Raw genomic sequence first — 26,924 nt, forward strand, 5'->3', positions numbered from 1 at the left:
TGAGTTTGAGCCCCGCATTGGGCTCTGTGCTGACAGCTCAGAGCCTCGAGCCTGCTTCAGATTCTGCGTCTCCCTCCCTCTCTCTGCCCCCTCCCCAGCTCACGCGCATGCGCGCTCTCACTCTCTCTCAAAAATAAATAAACATTAAAAAAATAATACATAAAGGCGCCTGGGTGGCTCAGTTGGTTAAGCGTCCGACTTCAGCTCAGGTCATCTCTCACAGCTTGCGAGTTTGAGCCCCGCGTCGGGCTCTGTGCTGACAGCTCAGAGCCTGGAGCCTGCTTCAGATTCTGCATCTCCCTCTTTCTCTGCCCCTCCCCTGTGCTCTCTCTCTCAAAAATAAATAAAAAATTTTTAAATAATAATAACAAATAAATAAACATTAAAAAAAAAGAAAGAAAAACTGTATGTTCAATGCCTGGAGAACAGATCAGTAAGGTGAGTGTTGGCTGTACCATGGAACGGGCACACAGCAATGAAGAAATGTAACGTGCAACCACATGTTAACTACACAGAGGAATCTGAAAACAGCGTTGAACAAAAAGTCACAAAGTACACAAAGACTTCATTATATAAACATGAAAAACCTGCAAACGAAAACAACCTAGTGTTTCGGACACACGCACTCATGGCAGACTGCGACGGCAAGTAAGGGTACGAATGACGACTTTCAGGCTGCTGACAACCTCTGGGGGGAACAGAGGAAGGGGAGACCAGGGCAAAGCCCAGAGGTGGCTTCAGGGGGACAGGACAATGTTCTGATTCCAAGCTGAGTAATGGGGGACCCACGTGTTCATTTTATTCCTCTTGTAACTATATAGGCATTAAAGACACTCCTTTCGTGCGCTAGTTTTATGAAGTACAAGAGGATGTGTGTTTTAAACAGTTGCAATCAATTTCGGACGCTTTCAGCACAAAACAATTTCCCATGTTATGAACATCAGCTGCACAATATTTTAGTTGACTAAGGAGTTGTAATTTCTTAGTAAACTAATAACAATTTTCAATTTTTGGACCAAAGTAAACATTTAGCCCAGGTACCAACTTAAATGAGACTTACCTGGCCATACCGCTATCCCCACATAATTAGCAAATAATTCAGCAGAGTAACAATGGCAAAACACAACAATGAATAATAAAAGAGGTCGACATACCACAATGATGGCGATCCTTCCTCCCACATCGCCAACAACTGTGATTGGGGGCTTTTCTTTAGGAATTAGCACTGGTCAGAAGAAAACACACACACAAAAGTTTCTATATTAAAACGTACGATACAGCCTCTAAGAAGTTAATGTCTCATGACAAAAAGACTCAAGAAACTAGCAACAGATGGAAACTTCCTCAACCTGATAAAGGGCAACTGTGAAAAATTCACAGCTGACATCACGCTTAATGAAAGATTGAAAACTCTCCCCTAACATCCGGAACAAGACAAGGATGCCCATCCTCTCCACTGCTATTCGACACTGTACAGGAGGTGCTAGCCAGGGCAATTAGGCAAGAAAAAAAATAATAAAAGGCATCCAGATTGGAAAGTAAGAAGTAACACTATTTCTATCAGCAAGTGACTTGATCCTATATATAAGAAATACCAAAGAATCCACAAGGAACTACAAAAGCTAATACACCAATGCAGCAAATGTTGTAAGGTAACACACAAAAATCAGTTGTTTCTACATGCCCGCAATGAACAATCTAAAGAAGAAATTAAGAAAACAACTCCATTTATAAAAGCATCTAAAAGAATAAAATACCTAGGAATAAATTTAACCAAACAGGTGAAACACTTGTACACTAAAAACTATTAAAACACTGCTCAGGAGCGTCTGGGTGGCTCAGCTGGTTAAGCATCTGACATTGGCTCAGAGCCTGACAGCTGAAAGCCTGGAGCCTGCTTCAGATTCTGTGTCTCCCTTTCTCTCTGCCCCTCCCCCAGCTCACACTGTCTCTCTCTCAAAAATTAAAAAAAAAAGAAAAAATTAAAACACTGCTCAAAGAAATTAAAGAAAACATACATAAATGGAAAACCAGCCCATGTGCATGGATGTAAGTATTAGTACTGCTAAGATGGCAATGCTCCCAGTGACCTAGAGATTCAATACAATCCTTATCAGAATCCCAACTGCTTTTCTGACAGAAATGAACTGACCATAAATTCCTGAAATATGGAAATACAAGGGACCCCAAATATCCAGAACCTCAAAAAAGAAAGAATCAAGGTGGAGGACTCACACTTCCCTATTTCAGAACTTATTACAAAGCTGTATTAATCATATGTGGTACTAGCGTAAGGATGAGGATATAGATCAAGGAAAAGAACTGAGTCAAGAAACAAACATTTATAGCCAATCCATTTTCCCCCCAGCTTTACTGAGATGTCTCTGACAAAGAACTAGTTGTTAAGTTCAAGGTGTACGACATAACGATTTGATACACATCCATACGGCAAAATGATTACCACAGTAAGATTAATTAACACATCCATCACTTCACATAATTACAATTTGTGTGTGTGTGTGTAGTGAGAAACATTAACAACTACTCTCTCAGTAACTTTTAAGTTTTCATGTATATAATACAGTATTATTAATTTACAGTGATCATGTTGTACATTAGATCCCCAGAACTTGTTGAACTTATAACTGCAAGTGTGTACCCTTTGACCAACATCTCCCCATTTCCTCCACCACCCCAGGCCCTGGCAACTAACATTCTATTGTCTGTTTCTATGAGTTGAGCTTTTTCTTTAGATGCCACATATAAGTGGGGCACCTGGGTGGCTCGGTCAATTAAGCGTCCGACTCTTTCGGCTTAGGTCACGATCTCACAGTCACACTAGTCTAGTGTCTGGAGTATATAAAGAACTCTTACAACTCAACAATAAAAAGGCAAACAAACCAATTTTAAAAATAAGCAAAACATCTGAATAGACACTTCTCCAAAGAAGATATGTAAGTGGACAAGCACATGCAACATCATTAGCCATTAGAGAAATGCAGGTCAAAACTACAACAAAGTACCACTTCAACCTGCTAGGGAGACTATTATAAAAAAAATCAGGAGAGGCACCTGGGTGGCTCCAGTCGGTTAAGCATCTGACTCTTGATTTCAGCTCAGGTCATGATCTCACAGTTCCTGAGAGGGAGCCCCACATCGGTGGGGCTGACAGCGCAGAGCCTGCTGGGAATTCTCGCTCTTCCCCTGCCCCTCCCCTGCTCACTCTCTCTCAAAAAAAATAGATAAACATCTTTAAAAATCAGGAAATAAGTGTTGGGAAGGATATGGAGAAATCAGAACCTTTGTATATGGCTGGGAGGAATGTAAAATGGCACAGCTGTTGTGGAAAACAGTTCGAGGGCTCCTGAGAAAGTTAAACATAAAGTTACGACGAGACCCAGCAATTCTAACCCTGGAGAAATGAAATCCTAGGTCTGTGGGAAGCGGGCACACGAATGAACGTCACAGCCTTAGAGCCAAAGGCAGATGCAACTCCAGTGCCCACCAGTGGGGGAATGACAAGCAAGCTGTGCCATATCCACACACAACGGAAAAGCATCCGGCCACGGAAAGGAATCAAGTCCCAGTACACCCAACGACGTGGATGAATGTCAAAGACGTTACGCTCGGTGAAAGAAACTAGACGCAGGTCACAGACTGTATGATTCCGTTTCTATGAAATGTCCAGAACAGGCAAATTCAGAGCAACAGAAAGGGGGCATGGGAGTGATAATTTAATGGGTAGGGGTGTTCTTCCGGGGGGATGAGGTGTGCGAAACCAGGGAGAAATGGTGGTTGCACCACGCTGCAGACGTACAAAACGCCAGTGAACTGTGTACCTTCAAAAATGGCTGATTCTAGGTTATGTGACTTTCACTCAATTTTTGCAGAAAGGTCAGCGTCACTGAAGGAAAAAGTAGGAGTGCTCCAGATCAGGCTGCTCCACCTCGGCACCACTGACGTTTTGGGTTAGATAATTCTTTGTTGTGGGGGCTGTCCTGTGTGTCACAGGACCTTTACAGTGTCCTTGGCTTCTTCTCGCTAGATGCCAGGAGCAGCCCCCTCACTTGTGACCTCCAAAAATGTCTGCAGACACCTCCAAATGTCCTCAACGGGACAAAATCCAATGGCACCCCCTGGTTGGAAATCACTGCTGTGGATTAAAAGGGTGGCTAAGGGCGTATGACAAATCAACGCAATGTGTGATCCTAGGTGGCAGGGCAGGCGGGGGGCAGCGGGGTACGACAGAAATGCAAAACCCAACAGAGCAAGACAAATCCCAAAACTGAAGTGATTTTTTTTTTTTTTTTTTTACATTTTCCACACTTTTCCCAGGCACCTGACGCCAGTACCGGGGAAAGAGCACAGCGGTGTAGCCTTTAGGGAATCAACCCCACAAAGAGCCATACGAACACTCTCAGCTTGGGCCTCCTTAATCTCACTTTTAGAAACTTACAATGAAATAAACCCAAGTGCAGAAGTTTTTACCCACATACGCGCACTGCAACATTCTACTGGCAAGGAGCAGGCGAGAACAAGTACCAGCCAGACCCTGCTCAGGCTTAGGTTTAAGCCACATCTTTAAGATGGGATATTCAACAGCCATTAAAAACGCTGTTTACGCAAGTTTTTAATCACGTGGGCGAAGGTACGTTATGGAGGGAGGCGCGTGTTCTGTGCCCAGGAAGCACCTCATCTCCTTAACACAAGTAAGGAAAACCTGAGAAGAGACCCATGAAAAGAGAAATGGGTCTCTGGATGTAGCATTGATGATTATTTTCTTCCTTTATAACGGAATGTTTGGAATATTTATATAATGTGTACACACTCTGGAAAAGAACTGTTTTCTGTTTTAGTTGGTGTTTTTCATGTTTAAGAAACCAGAATGTACAGACTAACATTTTATTATTTTTTTAAATTTTTTTTGTAGGCTCCACACCCAGTACGGAGCCTAGAGGGGGGCTTGAACTCATGACCTTGAGATCAAACAAAACCTGAGCTGAGATCAAGAGTTGGATGCTTAACCGACTGAGCCACCCAGGGGCCCCACAAACTAATTTTTTAAATCTAACACTAAATATCAAAATCTTGAGATACAATCAAAATCTCAAAATAGATGCGTCAGATGCCACAGGAACAATGCTTTCTTTTGCTGTCACGTATCTATTTGCTATTAACTTTAACAAGTATTACACAGACAGGGTCAGGCCATCAAGTGTGCAAAAGCAAAGTGCAACACGTAGGAGCTGCGAAATTCAACTTCTCAATTATAATCCCCCCCAAATCCTCCAGCGTTCACCACCTGGGTTAAAACATAAGCACAGAAATGTTATAATTAAAATCGCGAGTGAAATGAGCTGAAACAGAGAGAGCAAATAAACAGATGGAGGAAACGTCAGAGAGTCCCATTCCCTGGTTTTCATTTTTTTTTTTAATTAAAAAAGAAATTTTTTTAATGTTTATTTATTTTTGAGAGAGAGAGAGAGAGAAAGACAGAGCATGTGCGGGAAAGGGGCAGAGAGAGAGGGAGACACAGAATCCAAAGCAGGTTCCAGGCTCTGAGCCGTCAGCACAGACCCCAACATGGGACTCGAACACAAGGACCACGAGATCATGACCTGAGCCACCCAGGCGCCCTCCATTCCCTGGTTTGCAGATGGGAAACCAGCAGCTCCATTTCTGCAGTCCAGAAACCACTAGCTAAGACCCCATTTAAAGCTAAGACCCAGAAGTTAAAAGGAGCTGATTCGTCTAAAGACTGCGGGATGTGTTCCGGAACGGAGCCCACGTGACTGCCAAACTGAACAGGAACGTGCTTTCCCCCAAGCTCAGGGGAAGGGCTAATCCCTTGAGCCAAAGGCACTGGGGCTCCTAACATCCACTACTGCCTAAAAGCAGAGGCCCCCAAAAGAATGCCCATTCAAAAGAATGCCCATGTCAGAAATCCACTCCAAAAACAACCAGGAAGGACTGACCTACCATGGAGACTAGAGGTCAGCACCACACCTCAACAGACACTGTCACAAAGCTATCCTACTGCCATCCGTGCTGAGGAGCCGCTCATCTCTCCTAAAAGTCACCTGTTTTCTAGCTTCCGCTTCCCCTGTTAAAATGGTATAGAGGCCCCCAATCCTAAACCCTGTCTTTTCTCGCACTAATCTATCTTTTGTTTTTTTTTTTTTAATGTTTACTTATTTATTTGAGAGAGAGTGTGTGCGAGCAAGTGTGGGGGAGGGCAGAGAGAGAGGGAGACAGAGGATCCTAAGAAGGCTCCACACTGTCAGCACAGAGCTGGACACAGGGCTCGAACTCGCAAACGGTGAGATCATGACCTGAGCCGAAACCGAGAGCCAGACACTTAACCAAATGAGCCACCCAGGTGCCTTCTTTTGTGAGTTTTATTGCAGGCCCCAAAGCCTGAACCTAAAGAGGGCAGAGGATAAGTTTTTCCTCCCCATCAGACTCAAACAAAGGCAGTATTTTTTTAATCAAGAAGATGTTAATAAAGCACGAAGGAAGTTTCTTAGAAACAAAAGCAAATTCACACATAACCCTACCACCCTGTCACGAGTATTTTCATCTTCCATATTCCCTCCCGGGCCTCACACAAACACAGGTATACCCTCTCATGTTCTGCCCATTCCCATATGTTCCAGATTTTTCTCTTGTGTCCAGACAGTCTTAATTATGTCAACAGGCTGCATAATTAGCTGTGCTGATACAGCATAATTCAAGCCCTACCCTCTGCTAAGCCGTTTAGACTTTTCCAATATTCTGCATTCAAAGTAACACTATAGTGAATAACTTGCACATACAAAGTTTTCTGCTTATGTTAAACCCTTCTCTAGGATATATTACTGAATGAATGAAATTCCCTGAAGTGCCAGAACGGAGTCTTTTCCTAGTTCTTGCTGTGATCACACCGACTGCTTCTAGAAGGCTCTACAGTCCACAGGGCTCTCTGAAATGCACTTGTGACAACCAGGCCAGGCCAGGAAAAGTATTAGTCATTTTTGCCAACTTAAAGAAAAAACAGAGAAGAGGCAGTTCACAGCTGAAAAACGACAAATTCAGTCAGCCTTAAAACCAAAGCGGGAAGTGACAAAGAGGGGCCAGCGCACTTACTGGGGATCTCCAGGCTGGGGTGGATGGCAGCCACACTCCTGACCATGGGTGGGGAATGCCGTCCATCCACCAAGTCGGACTCGGCGTCCTGCGCTTCCCCGTGAATCACCGCAATTCCCAGTCGCAGGCGCTCCGCAAAAGACTGTGCCCTGAGGGAGAGCAGTAGACACAGTTTAGAAATCACGCAGCCCCCGTTCTCCAGCGTTCGCGGGAGAAAAACAAGACAACATAAATCAGATGCGGTTTCCGAAAGAATTCGTGAAAAGAGAAAGAAGGTGACCTGCAAGTGTTAGGATGCAGGACAAAGTGTGGAGTCCCCACGTGACGAGCGTGTCCCTCTGGCCGGGGCAGCGATGGGCAGTGGCCAGCCTGCTCTGTGCTCGGCCCACTGGGGAGCCTACAGCAGTGACTCCGGGAAGCCTCAGCCTCCCGGCTTTTAATTGCTAATCCACCCGGCCACGCACTTCATGGTGAGAACCAACCACAGGAGACAAGGTGCGTTACAGCCTCAGAAAAGCAGTAAGCGTCGATCTTTAAACTTTTTTTTTTTTAACGTTTATTTATTTTTGAGACACAGAAAGACAGAGCATGAACGGGGGAGGGTCAGAGAGAGGGAGACACAGAATCTGAAACAGGCTCCAGGCTCCGAGCTGTCAGCACAGAGCCTGACGCGGGGCTCGAACTCACGGACCGCGAGATCGTGACCTGAGCCGAAGTCGGCCGCTTAACCGACTGAGCCACCCAGGCGCCCCATCATCGATTTTTAAATTGTACTGAGATAGAACGAAGACACCATAAAATATACACATTTACACTGTACAATCTCATAGGCTCTGATGTGCGTACACATCCGTGCATCCATCAGCACAACGAAGACCAGGAAAATCTCTCTCACTGCCAGGCACGTCCTGGTGCCCCTTTGTAATTTCTCCTTCCGGCACCAGGCAAACCAATAGTTTGTTCTCTGTCAGCATAGTTTTGCCTTTTCTAGAATTCTGTAAGTAGAATCAGAGTATCTTTTTTTTTTTTTTTTTTTTTTGTCTTTCTTCGTTCACTAAGGAAAACATGTTGGAGATCCATCCATTTTACATGGGACACCAAAGTCACCCCTTTACACTGCCACAATCTGTTGTTTGGGTCTATCACAGTTTGTACATTCACTTGAACTTCTGCATTGTTTCCAGTTCTGAACCATTACAAAACTGCTTTGAATATTCATGTACAAATCTCTGCATGGACTTATGTTTTCTTTTCTCCAGGGTAAATAGCTAGGCGTAGAATGGCTGGATCATAGGACAGGCATATATTTAGCTCTCTAAAAAAACAACCGTGAGGCACCTGGGTGGCTCAGTCAGTTAAGCGTTCAACTTCAGCTCAGGTCATGATCTCACGGTTCAAGGGTTCAAGCCCCGCGTCGGCTCTGTGCTGACAGCTCAGAGCCTGGAGCCTGCTTCACATTCTGTGTCTCCCTCTCTCTCTCTCTCTGCCCCTCCCCACGTTGTGCTGTCTCTGTCTCTGTCTCTCTCTCTCCCCCTTAAAAAATAAAAAACATTAAAAAATTAAAAACACAACAACAACGAACTCTTTTCCAAAGTGGTTATACTATTTTACATTCCCACGAACTGCGCACGAGGGTTCCAGGGCCTCCAAGTTCTGCCACTCAGTGTGGTCAGTCACTTCAACTACTACCCATGCTAACGGCGCATACAGGTGCCTCACCGTGGCCTCAGTTTGGACTGGCCTCATAACAAATGGTGCTGAACATTTTCACGTGCTTACCTGCCAATTGAATATATACTTTGGGGTAAAGGGTCTGTTTATCTTTTGCCAATTTTTTAGTTGGGTTGTTAGTTCCCTAAGTTTTGGGAATTCTTTACACATTCTAAATACAAATTCTTTATCAGATACAGGCTTTCCCAATATTTCCTCCCACTCTGTCTGTGTCTTCTGTCATTCTCTTCATAAAGTCTTTGGAAGAGTAGTTTTAATTTTGATGACACATGATGTGACAACTTTCTTCTTATAAAACAGATTTCTAGTGTCATATTTAAAAAATGTTTGTCCAACCAAAGTCACAAAGATTTTTCTCCCATGTTTTCCTCTGGGAGCTTTATAGGTTTAGGTTCTACATTTAGGTATGGGATTCATTTTTAGTTGATATTTGTATATGATGTAAAACATGGCTCAGAATTGATGATTTTGCACATGAATTTCCAGTCATTCCCACACCATTTGTTCAAAGGACTATCCTTTCTCCATTCAGAATTGCCTCTGCCCCTCTGCTGGAAATCAGTATTCGAGATACGCGTAGGTCTATTTCTGGACTCTGTTCTGTTCCACTGAGCTATTTTTCTATCTTTTCCCAATCACACACAATCACGATTGCTTTAGCTTTATGGTCAGTCCTGACTTCAGTGTTACATCTCCAACTTTGGTATTCTTTCTCAAAGTCCAAGTAGCACTTACATATCTACCAAGTGGAGGGGCAAGTCCACCTGAATCATATTTGGCCAACACCCAAATCCCATAATCACTGGTGTGGAAAACACCCTGAGAAGTGATTAGCGGTGCCATTACTTTCCAGTGAACATACACAGTTCAATCACCATGGATCGCCTTCTTCAGCCCCTTGGGTGTGTTTCTTCATCTGAGAGAGAGGGGCGGGGGGGGGGGGGGAGGGAGAGAGGGAGGGAGGGAGGGAGGGAAGACGCTGGCCTCCTAGCTAGAGAAGATCAAGTGAGGTAACACAGACGTCTTAGTTCCAGCTGCTGTAACTGGATACCACAGACCGGGGGTGCTTAAACAACAGAAATGTGTTTCTCATGGTTCTGGAGGCTACAGGTCCAAGATGAGGGCCTGCTTCCTGGTTTGCACACAGCCTCTGTCTCTCACTGTGCCCTCGCATGGCAGAGAGCAGACGGCCCCTGCAGCACTGGTCTCTTCTCCTAAGGGCACTGAGCCCATACATGACGGCTCCTCCTTCGTGACCTAATTACCTCCCAAAGGCCTCCCCTCCTAAAACCATCACAGTGGGGGTGAGGATTTCAAGACGAATGTTGGGGGGACACAAACATTCAGTCCACAATAGCAGCTAAAACATCTGCCGCTAAACCTAAGCTCCCTGAGGGCACCTTCTCGGGTCTCATCCGACTGGCACCATAGCTTCTCAATAAACATCTGAATGGGTAAATGACAACCTCAGTGTGGTACAGCCCACCCTTGAACAATATGGGTTTGAACTGCGTGGGTCCACTCACAGCCAATTTTTTTTTTATATAAATACAGTGCAATACTGTAAATGTATTCTCTTCCTCATGATTTTCTTAATAACATTTTCTTTTCTCTAGCTTACTTTATTGTAAGAATACAGTATACTACACGTAACATACAAAATTTGTATTAATTGACTGGTTACGCTATCAGTGAGGTTCTAGTCAACGGCGGTCTGTCAGTAGTTGAGTCCTGGGGAAGTCCAAGTTATGCATGGATTCTGAAGCACAGGGGGTCGGCACCGCTAAAACCTGTGTTGCTCAAGAGTCAACTGTACCAACAAATGCCAAATAAACGAATCCAAAGGCTATTACAATGATAAAATCCCATCAACACATGAAGTCAGATGTAAACTGAGTATTATAAAAGTTACCAAAAGCCTATCCGTATGGGCGAGTCAAATGAAAATTCATCATATTCTTTTGGTATTTAGTGGGAAAAAACCGATCGACACACACTGCTGCTACTCCGGTCTCCGCCGAGATGGAAGGCCCCCCACCACGGAGCAGAACTGAAAACCCGGATGGTATACGTGAAACAAACCTAAGAAGACTCTGAAGAGGACAGGAGACACAGACTGGCCGGGGACCTCAGGACTGCGGGGATAACAAGGTGCTGAGTCCTCTGGTCTTTCTGTCTCGTTATCCCATATCCCAGACTCGCAGCTGGAGAGGCGGGCGGCCCAAAACGCCAAGAGGCACGTACCAAAGAAGCGCAGACAAAAGCCTGCTTTCTCCAGCCACAGGACCAAGAGAGAGACCGCCTCCCACGTCAGAAAACTTTAACCCTACCCCCGGCCACCCCAGGAAAAACCAGCTATGCCACTCGCCCACCCGAGTTTAGGTCAAGCAGGGGGCCTGCACTGCCTCCCTTGCCAGGCGGTAACGATGAGCTCCGAACCCGCCAAGGGGGTAGTTGAAGAGACGGCCAAGTAGGGGGCTGGCACTTTTCATCCCCGCCGGGCGGTCATCACCCCCGCGCCCCGCCGTGCGTCAGTGCAGAGGGACACCTGGACTTCCACCCCGACTCGGCAGTAAAGAGGTGCCCTTCCCCCTCCCGTGAGGTGGCGTCAGATGGGGCCCCGTCAGTCAGTGGTAACAGGGCCACTCCCCACCTGTGTCAGCAGAGGATTCCCAGGGAGCGGTGCTCGCACTCTGACCCACTTGTGCGTGTTTTCATCCGACTCTTCCTACAAAGCCACGGCAACCACAACAGTGTGGTGCTGACATACAGTCAACAGAACAGACCTGAGAGTCCAGAAATACACACAAACATCTATGGCCGAGTGATTTTTGACAAGAATGCCAAAGCCATTCAAGGGAGAAAGAACAGTCTTTTTGACAAATGGTGCTAGACAACCAGACAATCACGTGGAAAAGAAAGAAGCTGGACCCCTACCTATGGCTCCCTCCAGACACAAAAATTAATTCAAAATCGATCGACAACCCAAACCTAAGAGCTAAAACTACACTATTGGGAGAAATCATAGGGGTAAAACTTAATGCCCTGGGTTTAGCGATGGCTGCTTAGATATGATGCCAGAAGCAAAAGCAGTAACAATAATGCTAAACCGGACTCCATAAAATTAAAAACTTCTGTGCGTCAAAGGACCATATCAAGACGGAAAAAGACAACCTGCAAAATGGGGTAAAATATTTACAAACCACGTATCTGATAAGGATCTAGTCTCCAGAATATATAAAGGACTCCTACAATTCAACCACAAAAAGGAAAACCACCCAGTTAAAAAATGTGCAAAAAGGGGCACCTGGCTGGCTCAGTCGGTTGAACATCTGACTCTTGATTCTGACTCAGGTAGCGATCCCAGGGTCGTGGGATGGAGCCCCACGTCAGGCTCTGCAGTGAGCATGAAGCCTGCTTAGGATTCATTCTCTCTCTCTTCCTCCCTCCCTCCCTCCGCCCCTCCCCTAGCTCATACTCGCTCTCTCTTAAAAAAAAAAAAAAAAGTACAAATAACTTGACTGGACATTTCTCCAAAGAAGCACATGAAAAGACGCTCAACATCATTCATCACCAGGGAAGTACAAACCAAAACAACGAGACACCACTTCACACCCACTAGGATGGCTGTAACAGTAACAAAACAGCAAATAAGCGTTGGTCAGGATGTGGAGAGACTGGAATCCTCGTACGTTCCTGGTGAGAATGTGACATGGCGTGGGGGCCCCTCAAAAATGTAAACACAGGGAGCACCTGGGGGGCTCAGTGGGTTGCACATCCAACTTCAGCTCAGGTCATGATCTCACAGTTCGTGAGTCCAAGCCCCGGGTTGGGCTCTGCCCTGGCGGTGTCTCCCTGTCTCCACCCCACCCCTGCTCCCACTCTCACTCTCAAAAATAAAGAAACATTTAAAAAAATGTAAACCTAGAATTACCATACGCCCAGCGCTTTCAATCCTAGGTATCCATCCAGGAGAAAGGAAACCACGCGTCCACACGGCAACGGGTACACAAATGTTTGCAGCAGTGCTACTCACAACAGCCACTAGGTGGCAACAACCCAAACGTCCCTCAATACGTGGATGGCTCAACAGGCTGGAAGAGTAGTCAGCCATAAAACGGAATGAGATCTTGACACAGGCCACAACGTGAAGGAACCCCGAAAACATTGTGTCAAGTGAAAGAAACCAGATGCAAAAGGCCACACAGTGTACGATTCCATTTATATAAAATGTCCAGAAGAGGCATATCCAGAGACAGAAAGCAGATCAGTGGTTGCCAGGGGCTGGGGAGAGAAGGGAATGGAGAGTGATTTCTTAACGGGTCCGGGGTGTCCTTCAGGAGTGATGAGAAAGTTCTGAAACAAGAGAGTGGTGGTCGTTGCACAACACTGTGAGGGCGCTAACTGCCAATGAGCTGTAGACTTTTAAAACGATCAGTTCCATGTTCTACGATTTTCACCTTCACAACAACTGAAACCATGTGTATCAGAGAAAAACAAATTACTAAATTAAATCTGATCCAGCACAATGCTTGGAAAGATGGGATCTTATGTTCCAAAACGAGTCACGGTTGACTCCAACTTAATCAAATGGACAAGACTCTGCTGATAAAGACTCTTAACGGAAGCGCTGTGTGGACACAGCACTGGCTGCACTGGACACAACTTCATGTTTTTAGCAATAATGCCAACCTCGTTAATAGACCCAATGTCATTCCTCGTTTACCACGGAAAACTACTTATCGTAATACCTTTGAAACCAGCGGCTTATCGTCCGCGAGCTCTCCTCATCCTTCAGTAGCAACGGTCTGCGGGCCCAGGCCAGAGGTAGGTGCCTGTGGCCTCCTTACACACCACAGGGCTTAACAGGGATCCAGTGACCAAAGGCAGGATAATTGCGGGACACAATTTTAAAAGAGCTTTTTTAGGAAAAAGCCTTTCTTCCAACATATGCTTTTATTCTCTCCCTTTCCCGCTTTGTTGGAAACGCTGGTGTAGGAAATCCTCTCAACCCCAAGCCTCTTTAAGTCCTGTATTACCGGTTCATCAGTTACTCCAGGTTACGCAGAACCCTCAGCACTGCCCTATTTGTAGGCCTCAGTAAAATGTCACCTTTTAACATGTACCAGTAAGTGGCCTCTTGGCTGGATATAATTCTGTTAATAAATTACTGAGTTCTTCTAATAAAAGGCAGTGAACAGTCACAAAGTATATTCACTGGTATTTTAAAGGGCAGATCTGAAGACCGACGAGCGGCTGCCAATCAAGAACTAGGTCAGGCATCCCTACACCTGGAAGTTTCTGACTACTGGTCACATATTGGGATTGAAAAAAAAGACGAAAATACATCATCATTTTTAAAATGGAGTCAGCAGACAATCTTCTAAACTAAAAACCCACAGGGGTGCCTGGGGGGCTCAGTCAGTTAGGCATCCAACTCTTGACTTCAGCTCAGGACATGATCTCACAGTTTGTGAGTTCGAACCCTACATCAGGCTCTGCACGGACAGTGCAAAGCCTGCTTGGAACTCTCTCTCCCTCTCTCTCTTGTCCCTCCCTGCTTGTGCGCGTGCACTCACTCTCTCTCTGAAAATAAATAAGCTTAAAAAAAAAAAATTAAAAGCCCACAGAATTAAGGGAACCGCTGAGACAGAATCCAGAATGTCCAGGATCCAACTGGGGATGTGATTCTCCACATGGACCCAAGGAGTAGTCATGAGCTCCCACCTACCTTTTGGCCGAGGCTGGAGATTTGGCCACGATCACTGCATTCCTGTAGTCCGGGATCTGTGACAGATTAAGAGGTCAGGGATTACTCCAGAGGCTGTTCACGCCAGCACCTGACAGTCAATAAAAAGGAATATTCCTAGACTCAAAACTGTCATCTGGTCACATGAAAAGTCTTCCAAAAAGAGAAAAAGTTCAAAGTAAATTTCCCCTTTGGAAAATGAAGAAACTCCTACTACCTAGGAAAAAAATAGGACAGAGGTAGGAGCCTCACAGACTTAAGACAAAAAGTAATGCTAATTGGTGATTAGCTGATATCCAGGGGCCAGTGAATACTGATAATGGGGTATAAAGACGTTTTTATAAAGTCAACAGGAATTCCTCTCATGAATCCCCGTTACGTGCAATTTCACAGTGCAAGGATGATATGCATCCAACCTGAATCCAAGGCAACTGTCACATTCCAAATTAGTACACTCCATACGAATGACTCCCATATCTGAGTCATGGCATTTTGAAGAAACCAATCTGTTAAAGGATAGTCAGGATGGTGGGGTTTTATAAAGATATGAAGAACCCTTAAGAAAATAACTAAAATATCAGTCTACTCTGCAGCTTTTTACTGTTGGAACATTTGAAGTGATTGTAATTGAAGATACACCCATTATCGACTTCTGAGAGTTTATAAGACAACACTCTTTTTAAGCTGTGCAGTGATTTATTTCTGACTTCATCCTGGCAATAGTTTCAAATTACGTTCTTGACATTCAGACACTTCGTTAAATGGTATTATTTCCTTCAATATACCCTCTTCACTTTTTTTCTCACAACTATGCTGTATCAATGAATTTCTATATAAGCATTAATAACATCTAACACCTTGTACGATGCCTAGTACACAGGAAGCACTGAGTAAATACTTAGTAAATAAACAGAACACTGATTTATTTGAAGAACGCTCTAATGCAAAAATACCCAGCATAACCACACAGATCGGGTATCTTTATAGGGCAGCCTAATTCGTCCAACACTACACCAAGGAGTAAGGGAGCAAAAAATACACATGGGCATTTTCCTTATTTTCACTGGAAGTCTTCCTAAACTGTTTTATGGACTTGTCTCTCACCAAATATCATCAAACAGCGCAAACCCAGCCAAGAGGGGAAGTGACAATGAAGGAAAACAGGTAATAAAGCAAATAAAAGGAGACTTTAAAGGAAAGGACTCTTTAATAAAAACAGGTCTATTTCGGGGGTACGTGGCTGGCTCAGTTGGTAGAGCATGAGACTCTTGATCTCAGGGTTATGAGTTCAAGCCCATGTTGGGAGTAAAGTTTGCTTAAAACAAAAAAAAAAAAAAAGAAAGAAAGAAAGAAACGAAAACACGTCTATTTTCTCCCCAGGAGCTACAACAGGAAACCATACACTTAAAGAACTGGCTGTTAAGAAAAAGAACCGGGGGCGCCTGGGTGGCTCAGTCAGTTAAGTGTCTGACTTCAGCTTAGGTCATGATCTCGCAGTTCATGAGTTCAAGCCCGGCGTTGGGCTCTGGGCTGATGGCTCACAGCCTGGAGCCTGCTTCAGATTCTGTGTCTCCCACTCTCTCTCTGCCCCTCCCCTGCCTGTGCTCTGTCTCTCTCTGTCTCTAAAGAATGAATAAACATTTTTAAAAAGTTAAAAAGAAAGAAAAAGAACCAAAAAGAAACCTAGGCAGTGGAAATAAGAAACTCACTAACGGGCTTTTACGGTGGCAGAATGGACACAGATAAACAAGCCTGGGTCTTCAAGCCAAGGGATTTTCCCACAACGCTATATATAACAATGCAAAACTTGAAAAAGACCAAATAACAAAAAGTGAAACAACAGAAACTAGATCCAAACTTTTCAACATCTAACAGTTCCCAAAGGAAAGAATGAGAAAACACAAGAGATGAGATACTCAAATAATAGGGGGGAAAAATGCCCAGAGAATGAAAGAGACCCAGGGAGTATCTAGTGACATGAAAGGAAAAAAGATCTACCCCAGACACATCATGCGGAAGTTTCAAAACCACAGCAGAAAAATGAGACACTGTGGGGGCAATTCCTGCCTGCCCCCAAAAACACACTACATGTACCCTCACACTAAAACTCAAGAAAGGGAAAAATTCAAATCATACAGCACTGTTTTGGTCATTAATCTTGCAAAACTAAGTGCACGGGGAAATAGACACTATCATATGTACTGTTAGTGAAAGTATCAATTAATACAGCCCCTTCCGAGAACTGCAAGTTTCATGATATCATATTAAAATATTAAATTTTCATGCTAGTCAAACATGAAATTTTCAGAAAATTGAGATTTTTGCAATATCTACTAAAGCATTAAAAATATAGATTACTTTTCTATCAAGCAATTCTACTCCCCAACATTTTTTCAAAAAAATACGTAAGTAATCAGAAAGGTAAGTACAAGAATTTCCAATACAGCATTATTTAATGATAAATTTTTAAGTAAAATATTTCATCTAAAAGAGTGAAAAATTGGGGCACCTGGGTGGCTCAGTTGGTTTAGTGTCCGACTTCAGCTCAGGTCATGATCTCGTGGTTGGTGGGCTCAAGCCCTGTGTCAGGCTCTGTGCTGACAGCACGGAGCCTGCTTTGGATTCTCTATCTCCATCTCTCTGACCCTCCCCCACTTATGCGCACGCGCGCGCGCTCTCTCTCTCAAAAATAAACATTAAAAAAAAAAAGATAAAACATTCACAGCCCTTTAAAAAAAAAAGGGTGAAAAATTAAAACAACCTAATATCCGATCAAGAGGAGGATGGTTGAAAAAACTGTGGCTCATTTAAACTTGTGCTTTAAATATTTAAACACGTAGCCATTTGATCTTAATTGAACTCAAAGAAAATGATTCAGTTCTCAGTCACACTAGCCACGTGCAACGACCAGTGGCGACCAAACTAGACAGCGGCTAGAACATTTTCACAATCACAGAAAGTTCTACTGGCCATCACTGATCTAAACTCAGAACTACGATGTAGCAATTATGAATCTTAGCATGGCAAGACCTCCAGACACCAGCGTAGCAATGAAAAGAACAAGTTGCGGAACAAGGCAAACAATATGTTAGCTGTTTTTTGTTCTTTGTTTTTTTCCAAAAAAGCACCCACAAATCAACATCTGTAACTATGTACATAGACAAGGAGGCGAATACAAACAGAGAAGTCTGAGAGGACACAGGGCGCAAAGCAAGCTGGCAACAAGGGCTACCCCTGCAGAGGGGCCAAGGACCAGGCTGGTGGCCCAGGGAAGCTAGGGGCTGACCAGTATTGTCAGAATTACTATATACACACACATGCGTGTCCCTGTCACTGCCACTGTCAACATAAAGTTTCATTTTTCACTTTAGAAGAAAATGACTCTATCAGGCGGAAGGGAAAACATACCCCATATCCAGTTTCCAGCTTCCAAACTCTGTAGTAATTTTCTCCTGAACCACTAAGGGAAAACAACATCAGGGCCACTGTGGAACCACAAAGAATCAAACTGCCCTACACCCCCATACTCCCTTGCTATACACCCCTACCCTGTCCCTGATTTCTCATCCCCTGCCATATCTCATTTCTGTAAAGAGAGTGGCTGGATTCAAAGACACTAAGAAGAACACTGGGGTCGGGTGGGAGGTCAGGGGGAGGAGGGATGCAACTCAAGAATCAGAAACAAGATAACTCCAGGGCACCTGGATGGCTCAGTCAGTTAAACGTCCAACTTGGGCTCAGGTCATGATCTCATGGTTTGTGCGTTCAAGCCCCGCATCAGGCCCTGTGCTGACAGCTGAGCCTGGAGCCTGCTTTGGATTCTGTGTCTCCCTCTCTCCCTGCCCCTTCCCCACTCTCACTCTGTCTCTTTCTTTCTCTCTCTCTCTCTCAAAAATAAACATTAAAAAATTAAAAAAAAAAAAAAAAGAAGATAACTCTAGAAGTTCCTATTTAAAAATTGATGAGATAGGATGGGATCTCTACATACACCAGAGAAATATACTTGTGGCCCTCCTCTTCATCATTTCCTTAAGAATCCTGGTGCAGACCAATGATCTCTAGAACTATCACCGTAATATCTTGTCATTTTTTAAAAATACGCATTGTATTTAATCAATACCCAAGCCAATTTCGGTCATATTTTAGTATCTCTCTGATTTAGATGTCCTAAACTCAGTAGTGTCTTACAGCTGCTGTCGGCCCCACAGCAGCTGTGATGTGCTTTTCCAACCCTTCACACATGTGAAGAAGGCCATGGCATTCATTTCAAACAAGCCACAGGCACTGCTGGTTCTATACGGGCCGGGTTTGACTGCCATTTAAAACGTCTCCAGCAAGAGTTCCCTATGGTTCGGCATTAAAACGAACAGCGACAGTGCACGCAGAAAGACACAGCACGTAGACAGCAGGGTGTAGATTTCACATTCGTGGCTCAAGCAGTCATCGCTGGAGGAATGACTGCAAGTGAGTATGTATCTTCCCATAAGGCGATAATGGAATGCTCTGTGGGACCTAACAAAGGAAGACCGTGCACTGCCAGTGAAGCTGGAAAGGACTGAATCTCAAAGGACACCTAACATGCACACCACAACGCGACTGAAGGAAGGAGAACCTGCCAAACTCCCAGGAGAGAGGCCCAAAGCTTCAAGGCAATGAGCATCCAATTATCAGGACTTTCCTTCCAACTCTGGCAGAAAGGGCTTCAATTCCAGTGACAGCTCAAGAGAGAAACATGTGAGCTGTCAGATCGGAAAATGTCAGCATCAGCCTTGCAGAACAGGATCACTGAGGGACACAAAGGCACTGTGTCACACAGCTAATCCACAGTGTTTCCTTCCTTCCTGATGACCTAAATAATGTAAACCTTAGCTAATGGCATCTTCGATGCGGTAAGATATGGTCAACTAAAACAAGTACGCTGTAAAAGGCAAAAAGAACAGAAGTCCTTTTAAACAGTGAGCTCCCGTAGAGTACTTCATTTTTTTTAAAGTTTATTTATTTTGAGAGAGAGAAAGAGCGAGCGAGTGAGCATGCATGTGCAATGTGTGAGCAGGGGAGAGGCAGAGAGAGAGGGAGAGACAAAATCCCAAGCAGGCTCTGAGCTATCAGCGCAGAACCCAACTTGGGGCTAGATCTCTCAAACTGAGAGATCATGACCTGAGCCAACATCAAGAGTCAGACCCTTGGGACGCCGCCTGGGTGGCTCAGTCAGTTAAACATCCGACTTGAGCTCAGGTCATGATCTCACAGTTCGTGAGTTCAAGCCCCGCACTGGGCTCTGTGCTGACAGCTCAGAGCCTGGAGCCTGCTTCCGAGTCTGTGTCTTTTTCTCTCTCTCTACCCCTCCCCCGCTCGTGTTCTGTCTCTCAAAAACAAATGATCGTAAAAAAAAAATTTTTTTTTTTTTTAAAAGTCACTTAACCGACTGAGCCACCCAGGTGCCCCTAAAGTGGTTAATTTTATGTTATGTGAATTTTACCTCAATGAAAAAAAAAAAACCTGAACATGTCTGCTTATGTAGACTCCCTTAAGAAAACTACAGGTTACAAACTGAGATATATGTGAAACAAATACTAACCAATGGCTACAATCAAGAATTAAAAAAGGATGCCTGTGGCACAGAAAGAAACACACAAAACCACTGAGGAAACACACAAACAAAAGGCATTAAGCACCTTTTCACAGAAAAGAAATCTACGAAGAGACGCTCGATTTCTTACATCATCAGAGATATATCCAACGACGTGACACCAACACACCAGGCCACAGCCATTCAACAGGCAAAAGTTTTAAATTCTGGTAACGTTAAGTACTGAAACAAAGATGGATCCACAGACTACCTGACTCACTGCTGGTGAGAACGGAAAGGTATAACTGCTTTGGGAAAAATTAAACACAGGCCATGCCATCTAGAGATGAATATAGAATCACGATACACTTGCTTGCACACCACAGGAGACACCTACAAGAGTGCTCACAGGACACAATCACAAGAGCAAAAACCTATGAGTAAACTGTGACAAGGCTGCACAGTGACTATTTCTCAACAGTCAAAATGGATGTACCGTGACACATAACATGGATGAGTCTTACTAACGCAGCAGCAAGTGAAAACTGCCCCCAAATCACACAATTTGACTCTTTATAAACTTAAGTGTATTGTTTTTGTCTTTGAATAATACCTGTATGTGTATGTATATAAGCGATAAGACCATCTACAAAGGAAGTCAAGAAAACGATGAAGCAAGACTCAGGATAGTGGCTCCCTTGGGCAGGAGGAGGCAGGGGGATGTGACAGAAAAGGACCACATGAGTGGATGTCAGTTATGATGGATCTAGTTTTCTTCCTACGTGGGAGGATCATGGCCGGTGACCACTACAGACAGAGGGACAGAGAGACAGGCAGAGTGATGGAAACACAAATGAGGGCCAGGTGCACGCGTGGACCAATGATGACAGTTATTTGACCATGATCACAACTAGTTCAATTCTAGGTACCTGAAGTCCAAAAGAAAACACAATTTAAAGAGCTTAACAAAAGAAACAAACTGCAGATTAAAAATTTGAAAACACAGGGGCACCTGGGTTGGCTCAGTCAGTGAAGCATCCAACTCTCAATTTTGGCTCTGGTCACGATCTCATGGTTCATGGGATCGAGCCCCGTGTCAGGCTCTGTGCGGACAGTGTTGAGCCTGCTTTGGATTCTCTCTCCCTCTCTCTCAAAAATAAATAAACTTTAACAACAAAAAAAAAAAAGAATTTTAAAATACACTGAATTACATTTATAAAGTAAATCGTGCTTTAAGCAGAATACACCAAGTTTTAATCCTTGACAGGTGGCCCAAGGAAATGGAAATGGATCTTTTCAACCTTAAACAGAATGTTAAAATACAGAAGTATGAGCTAGCCCACCTCTTCTTGAATATACTGCAGTAAAAAGGGAGATGCTCTTAAATTATCAACAGGAATGTTGAAAAAGCCTTGAATTTCCTTCTGGTGCAAATCCATGGTAATAAGATGAGTTAGACCTTTGGAAACAAAGACACAAACATATGAAGAGCTAAATAACCGGCTGTACTGCATGAAATGAGCATCTATAAATACTATATATAATAGCACTTAAAAAACTGCTCTCTAATCAAAAAGACTCAGAGTCTCTCTCTCTCAGATTTTTTAATTCAATGACACTGTGAGAGAACAGAAAACATATAGTGGTCTCTGACCCCTGTCCCTAACACAGAGCTCCTAAAACCCTGGTACATTCCTAAGAGATAAGAGCACTAGGAGCACCTTCTGTTCTAATGAGGTGACTTTTGGGTTTTTTTTCAAATTTTTTTTAATGTTTATTTTTGAGAGAGAGAGAGAGAGAGAGAGAGAGAGAGAGAGAGAGAGAGAAAGACAGAGTGTGAGTGGGTGAGGGGCAGAGAGGGAGGGAGACACAGAATCCAAAGCAGGCTCCGTCCAGGCTCTGAGCTGTCGGCACAGGGCCCGATGCGGGGCTCGAACCCACAAACCATTGAGATCGTGACCTGAGCTGAAGTCTCCCTACTGAGCTACGGAGGCGCCCCCTAATGAGGTGACTCTTGGTGGGCTCTTGGAGCTTGGAATTTTCAGCCTTCACCCCATCCCCACCTCCATTCTCCGGAGGCAGGGGGAGGGGCCGGAAATGGAGCAGGCACGAGGAAGCAGAGGTTTCGGGCAGCTGCCAGGTAGGTGAACAGGTGGAGGTGCTGGCAGAGGTCACGGGCTCCGCAGCCCTCCCCACATGTGGGGCCTCGCACCCCCTCCAGCAGGACGATCGCCCGTATTCTTTATCTTATGCTTTTCCAATCAAGTGGCAAACCGTAAGTGGGCAGTTTTCCCGAGTTCTGTAAGTTGCCCCCGCAAATAATCAAATCTGAGGATGGGTCCTGGGAGCTTCTGATTCACAGCAGATTGGTCAGAAGCACAGGTGTCTACCTCCAGGTAGACAGTGTCAGAATTTAGTTAAATTGTAGGATACCCAGAGGCGCCTGGGTGGCTCAGTCAGTTAAGCATCTGACTTCGGCTCAGGTCATGATCTCATGGTTTGTGAGTTCCAACCCCACACTGGGCTCTCTGCTGTCAGCATGGAGTCTGCTTCAGATCCTCTGTCCCCCTCTCTTTCTGCCCCTCCCCCGCTCACTCTCTCTCTTTCTCAAAAGTAATAAACATTAAAAACAAAAAACAAAAACCGTAGGATACCCAGCTGATGTCATGGAGAATTGCTAAGTGTAGGGAAAAACCTCTACACATCTGGTGACCAAAAGTGACATCTTCTGCGTGAGTAGTACAAGAGATACACAGGAGGGGAACTGGCTTTTTCCCCACTCAGAAGGGAAAGACTAGGTGGTTTTCTTACACAGAGATACATGATTTTCACATCAATTTATAGTCTTAAAACAGCAAAGGTAATAGTAACGAAGAAAGGTCTCTTATAATTGTATTAGAGCAAGTTACATCTCCTTGAAGTTTCCGTAATAGGTACAGCAAAGCCCTATTAAGACAAATATTGTCTTAAGATCTTAAGACAAACTGCACAGGCCTGTAACTAGAAGAAATGAAGAACCTTCACCTACACTGGCTCTTCAAAATGATCATCATACTTGAAATGATCATCAGAAAAGTATAAGGAGGGGCACCTGGGTGGCTCAGTCAGTTAAGCGTCCGATTTCAGCTCAGGTCATGATATAACGGTTTGTGAGTTCAAGCCCCGCGTCACGCTCTGTGCTGACAGCGCGGAGCCTGGAGCCTGCTTCGGATTCTGTGTCTCCCTCTCTCTGCCCCTCCCCTGCTTGCGCTCTGTCTCTCTCAAAAATTAACAAACATTTAAAAAATTAAAAAAAAAAAAAAAAGAAAGAAAAGAAAAGTAGAAGGAAAATCTAATTGGAAAAGTTTTAAAAGCCAAACTTGACCCCAAAACCAGGAAAGTCAACCTGGTGGCCCATCCAGGATCAAGGCCAGAAGAGAAGACCAGCATCTTTTTGGAAGGCTCAGTGAGCCAGCCTGCTCCCTTCAGCCAGCTTTGAAAACTCTGAAAATCGACCTTTCAGTAGGTTGTACCATTGAAGTTGCTGGGGTTCAAGTTTCACCAAGTTATGGTTTGTTTTGTTTGTTTCTTTGCCTTCTCTGGAATGCTACAGTAGAAAATTTATTCCACAGTAAGTGACTATGTTCAAACGCAGTGAGTGGGAATATTTTAATCCTTCCCTCTCTGTGCCAATGCTCCAGGATATGTGGCTTCTACAATCATACACACGCATGCACGTGCCCACACAGGCATGTGCACAACTCTGAAGGTTATTCAGAAACAAGGGGGAGACAATTAGGAGGTTACCTGAAAAGGCGCAACACGAATTACCACATATGGTTTACAAAATATGCCAATCTGTGCTGCGAAGAGGCTAAAGGAAGCTGTTGCTGTTAAAATGCTCGGTTCCAAATGCCTTTTCCCCTTCAAAAATGACTTAAATGTGAGTGTAACTTGTTGCTTCAATGTCATTTTTTAAACAAAGAAATTAGGAGAAAATAAGTCATTCTCCTTAATTCTGTGTTTCAGGGAGTTGGGAACAGGAGAGAATTCTCTGCACTGCTTTCTCGTTATACATAAGCTGTCTTTAAAAACGGTCTTCCTGGGGCGCTGGGTGGCTCAATCAGTTAAGCATCTGACTTCAGCTCAGCTCATGATCTCATGGTGCATGGGCTCAGGCCCCGCATGGGGCTCTGTACTGACAGCTAGAGCTTGGAGCCTACTTCAGGTTCTGCGTCTCCCTCTCCCTCTGCCCCTCCCCCACTTGTACTTGGTCTCTCTCAAAAATAAATAAAATACATTAAAAAACAAAAAAACAATAAAGAAAAAGGTCTTTCACTCTGTTTAGCATTCGCATTTAGTTAAAACAAGGCTTTACAATTTCTAAGGTAAAAATAAACTTCCCGGGCCCCGCTAAGTATCAAATATCCGCCATTCTTACCCGCTTTGCACATCATCGAAGCCAGCAGTTTAGAAACAATGGAGCCTCTTTTTCTCATCTTGCACTGTTTGCTGTAAGGAAAGTAGGGAATCACGCCGATGATGCTTTTGGCACAGGAGGTCTTACACGCGTACACCATAATCAGGAGCTCCATGATGGTGGTGTTTACATCCCTGTGTTCCGAGAGAGAGAGAGAGAGAGAGAGAGAGAGAGAGAGAGTCCCAGCAAGGAACGTGAGATGCCTGTTCCAACAAGATGTCAGCAGCGTGCTACTCCTGTCTCTACCAAGTCTCAAGGCTCGAGACGCAGAAGAGGAACTAACATGTCCCACATTCCCTCCCAGCCCATGACACTACTTCCTTTCTTCCTAAAAATAGCAGTCAGAAGAGCGAGCTTCCATGGGCTCCCACCGACACACGTATCTGCACCTACAAGTCTGCCTGCCCTCCGCCCTTAGTCAGAGACACACTTTCCACACCAAAGTTACTCTGAAATGAGCCCTCCAGATGGCCCACTAACCACCCCTACTCCACAGGACTCCAGTGATCCTCCCTCTCTTGCCTCCGTCATCAGTTTGGTATACCCCCCCCCCCCAACCAGACTGTACCCATCGGACTATAAACATTCTGTTGTCACATTAAAAACAACTAGTGGGGCGCCTGGGTGGCTCAGTTGGGTAAGCATCCGACTTCGGCTCAGGTGATGATCTCACGATTCGTGGGTTCGAGCCCCACATCGGGCTCTGTGCCGACAGCTCAGAGCCTGGAGCCTGTTTCGGATTCTGTATCTCCCTCTCTCTCTGCCCCTCCCCCACTCGCGCTCTGTCTCCCTCTATCTCAAAAATAAATAAACATTAAAAAAAAAAAATTAAAAAAAAACAACTAATGGCCATTTTTCCCACTGCCCCCGAACTTCTTTGCTCCCCTGTGTATATGTCTCAAGGGAGCTGTCTACACTGCTATCATCAGCTCATCTCCATTCACTCTCTCCCAACACGTTCCAATCCAGGTCATCAACGACCTCCACGCAGCCAGATCCAAGGTCAATTCTCCTCCTCCTCTCAACTCAACTCCCCGGGCTGCTCACCCTGCTTGACCCACTTGGCTTCTAGGACTTCCTCCTGTGCTGCCCCACTTGGCTTCCTGTGCCGCTTCTCCTCTCCCCACCTTCCTGCCTAATGCCCATTCATTTGCCCTCTCCTGCAACCTCGCCTCATCCGCTGGGCTCCTCATTGAGTTTCATGGCTTTCTAGATGCCGGACACTCAAGATCACACCCCCCCGCCCCGAACGTGAAAGAGTAGGAGGAGAGGACCCGACAGGGAGTACAGAGTTACATCAAGGGTCCCGAATCATGCGTGCGGGAGCACTTGTCTCCTGCGAGCTGCTGACAGGCTGGCCAGCGCTAACCTCTGATAATGAACCTGTCTGAGTGACCGCAGAAGTTGAGCTACTGGACAGCATCGCCTCCACTTAAAATTTTTCTAATACTTTACTGCCCACCATTAGCCTGTACTAAAATGAAACAGAAGATGTACTGACGACATCAGATCTCAACGTTAACTATCTGGCAAAGACCACAACGGCCAGGCTTCCGGCAACCTGGCAAGACTAAGAACCGCGGAGCTCGCACAAGCCTACGGCGCAGCTCGGGACGACGCAGGATGAGACGCGCAGGTGATTTTCACTACAGGAAGAAGAAACTAAAAAAAGGCGGGGTGCAAAATGATAGGAGTGCTGAAATAAACCAAAACACAGGAAAGGAATGCAAGGACCCGGAAACGGGAAGGATTACACGAGTCCCCCTCTGAAGCCCTGACTTCTAAGTCCGATTTGGCTTTCCATGCCCACTTCTCCCGTGTGACGCAAGCACCTCCGCGCACTTCTCCAAAATGGAGTCACATGTGTCTCTGAGGAGGTGACAGCACCCCACACACGCAGGAGCCAGAAGCGACGGAAGTCGTCCTGTGCTCTGCACTTTCCCCACCCCGGTGCTGGAAGGTGAAGGGCAAGGGGTGCCCACAGGGGAGTTCTCCACCAGCACCCTGGCCCTTCGGCATGCCAGGCAGAGAGGCCACAAGAACTCAGTGCCCCCAGCCCCGCCCAGGTCTGCCGAGGACGCCAAGTGGCAGAGGGATAGAAACAAGCGGCCCCCGCCCTTCTCCACGGCACACATGCTCCCAGGAAGGCATGGGACGTGACGACAAGTCCCCTTCAACTGTTCTTCCCACAGGAGCCAGGGGGCTACGAGACTTCATCCCGATGAACCAAGGACCAGGATAGATGTTCAACATTCGGTGGAAGTATGTGTGTTGCGAGGCTAAATTCTCCC

General features: G+C 45.1%; 1 protein-coding gene across 3 annotated transcripts in view; it reads right to left on the reverse strand.

Annotated features, from left to right (window-relative positions):
• PRPSAP2 (phosphoribosyl pyrophosphate synthetase associated protein 2) overlaps window positions 1–26,924 on the reverse strand; it is a 47,845-nt gene that overhangs the window by 10,856 nt on the left and 10,065 nt on the right. For all 3 annotated transcript variants that reach the window (XR_008294003.1, XM_027047256.2, XM_027047255.2), the window contains 5 exons: window positions 24,595–24,767; window positions 21,518–21,633; window positions 14,588–14,643; window positions 7,126–7,274; window positions 1,155–1,225 (listed from right to left, as the gene is read on the reverse strand). Coding sequence is in view for 2 of the 3 variants with exons in the window: in XM_027047256.2 (XP_026903057.1) it covers window positions 1,155–1,225; window positions 7,126–7,274; window positions 14,588–14,643; window positions 21,518–21,633; window positions 24,595–24,767 (565 nt within the window). In the remaining variant the exon portion in view is untranslated. The remainder of the gene's footprint in view (window positions 1–1,154; window positions 1,226–7,125; window positions 7,275–14,587; window positions 14,644–21,517; window positions 21,634–24,594; window positions 24,768–26,924) is intronic.

Source organism: Acinonyx jubatus, chromosome E1 (genome assembly GCF_027475565.1).
Source record: "Acinonyx jubatus isolate Ajub_Pintada_27869175 chromosome E1, VMU_Ajub_asm_v1.0, whole genome shotgun sequence".
Lineage (NCBI taxonomy): Eukaryota > Metazoa > Chordata > Mammalia > Carnivora > Felidae > Acinonyx > Acinonyx jubatus.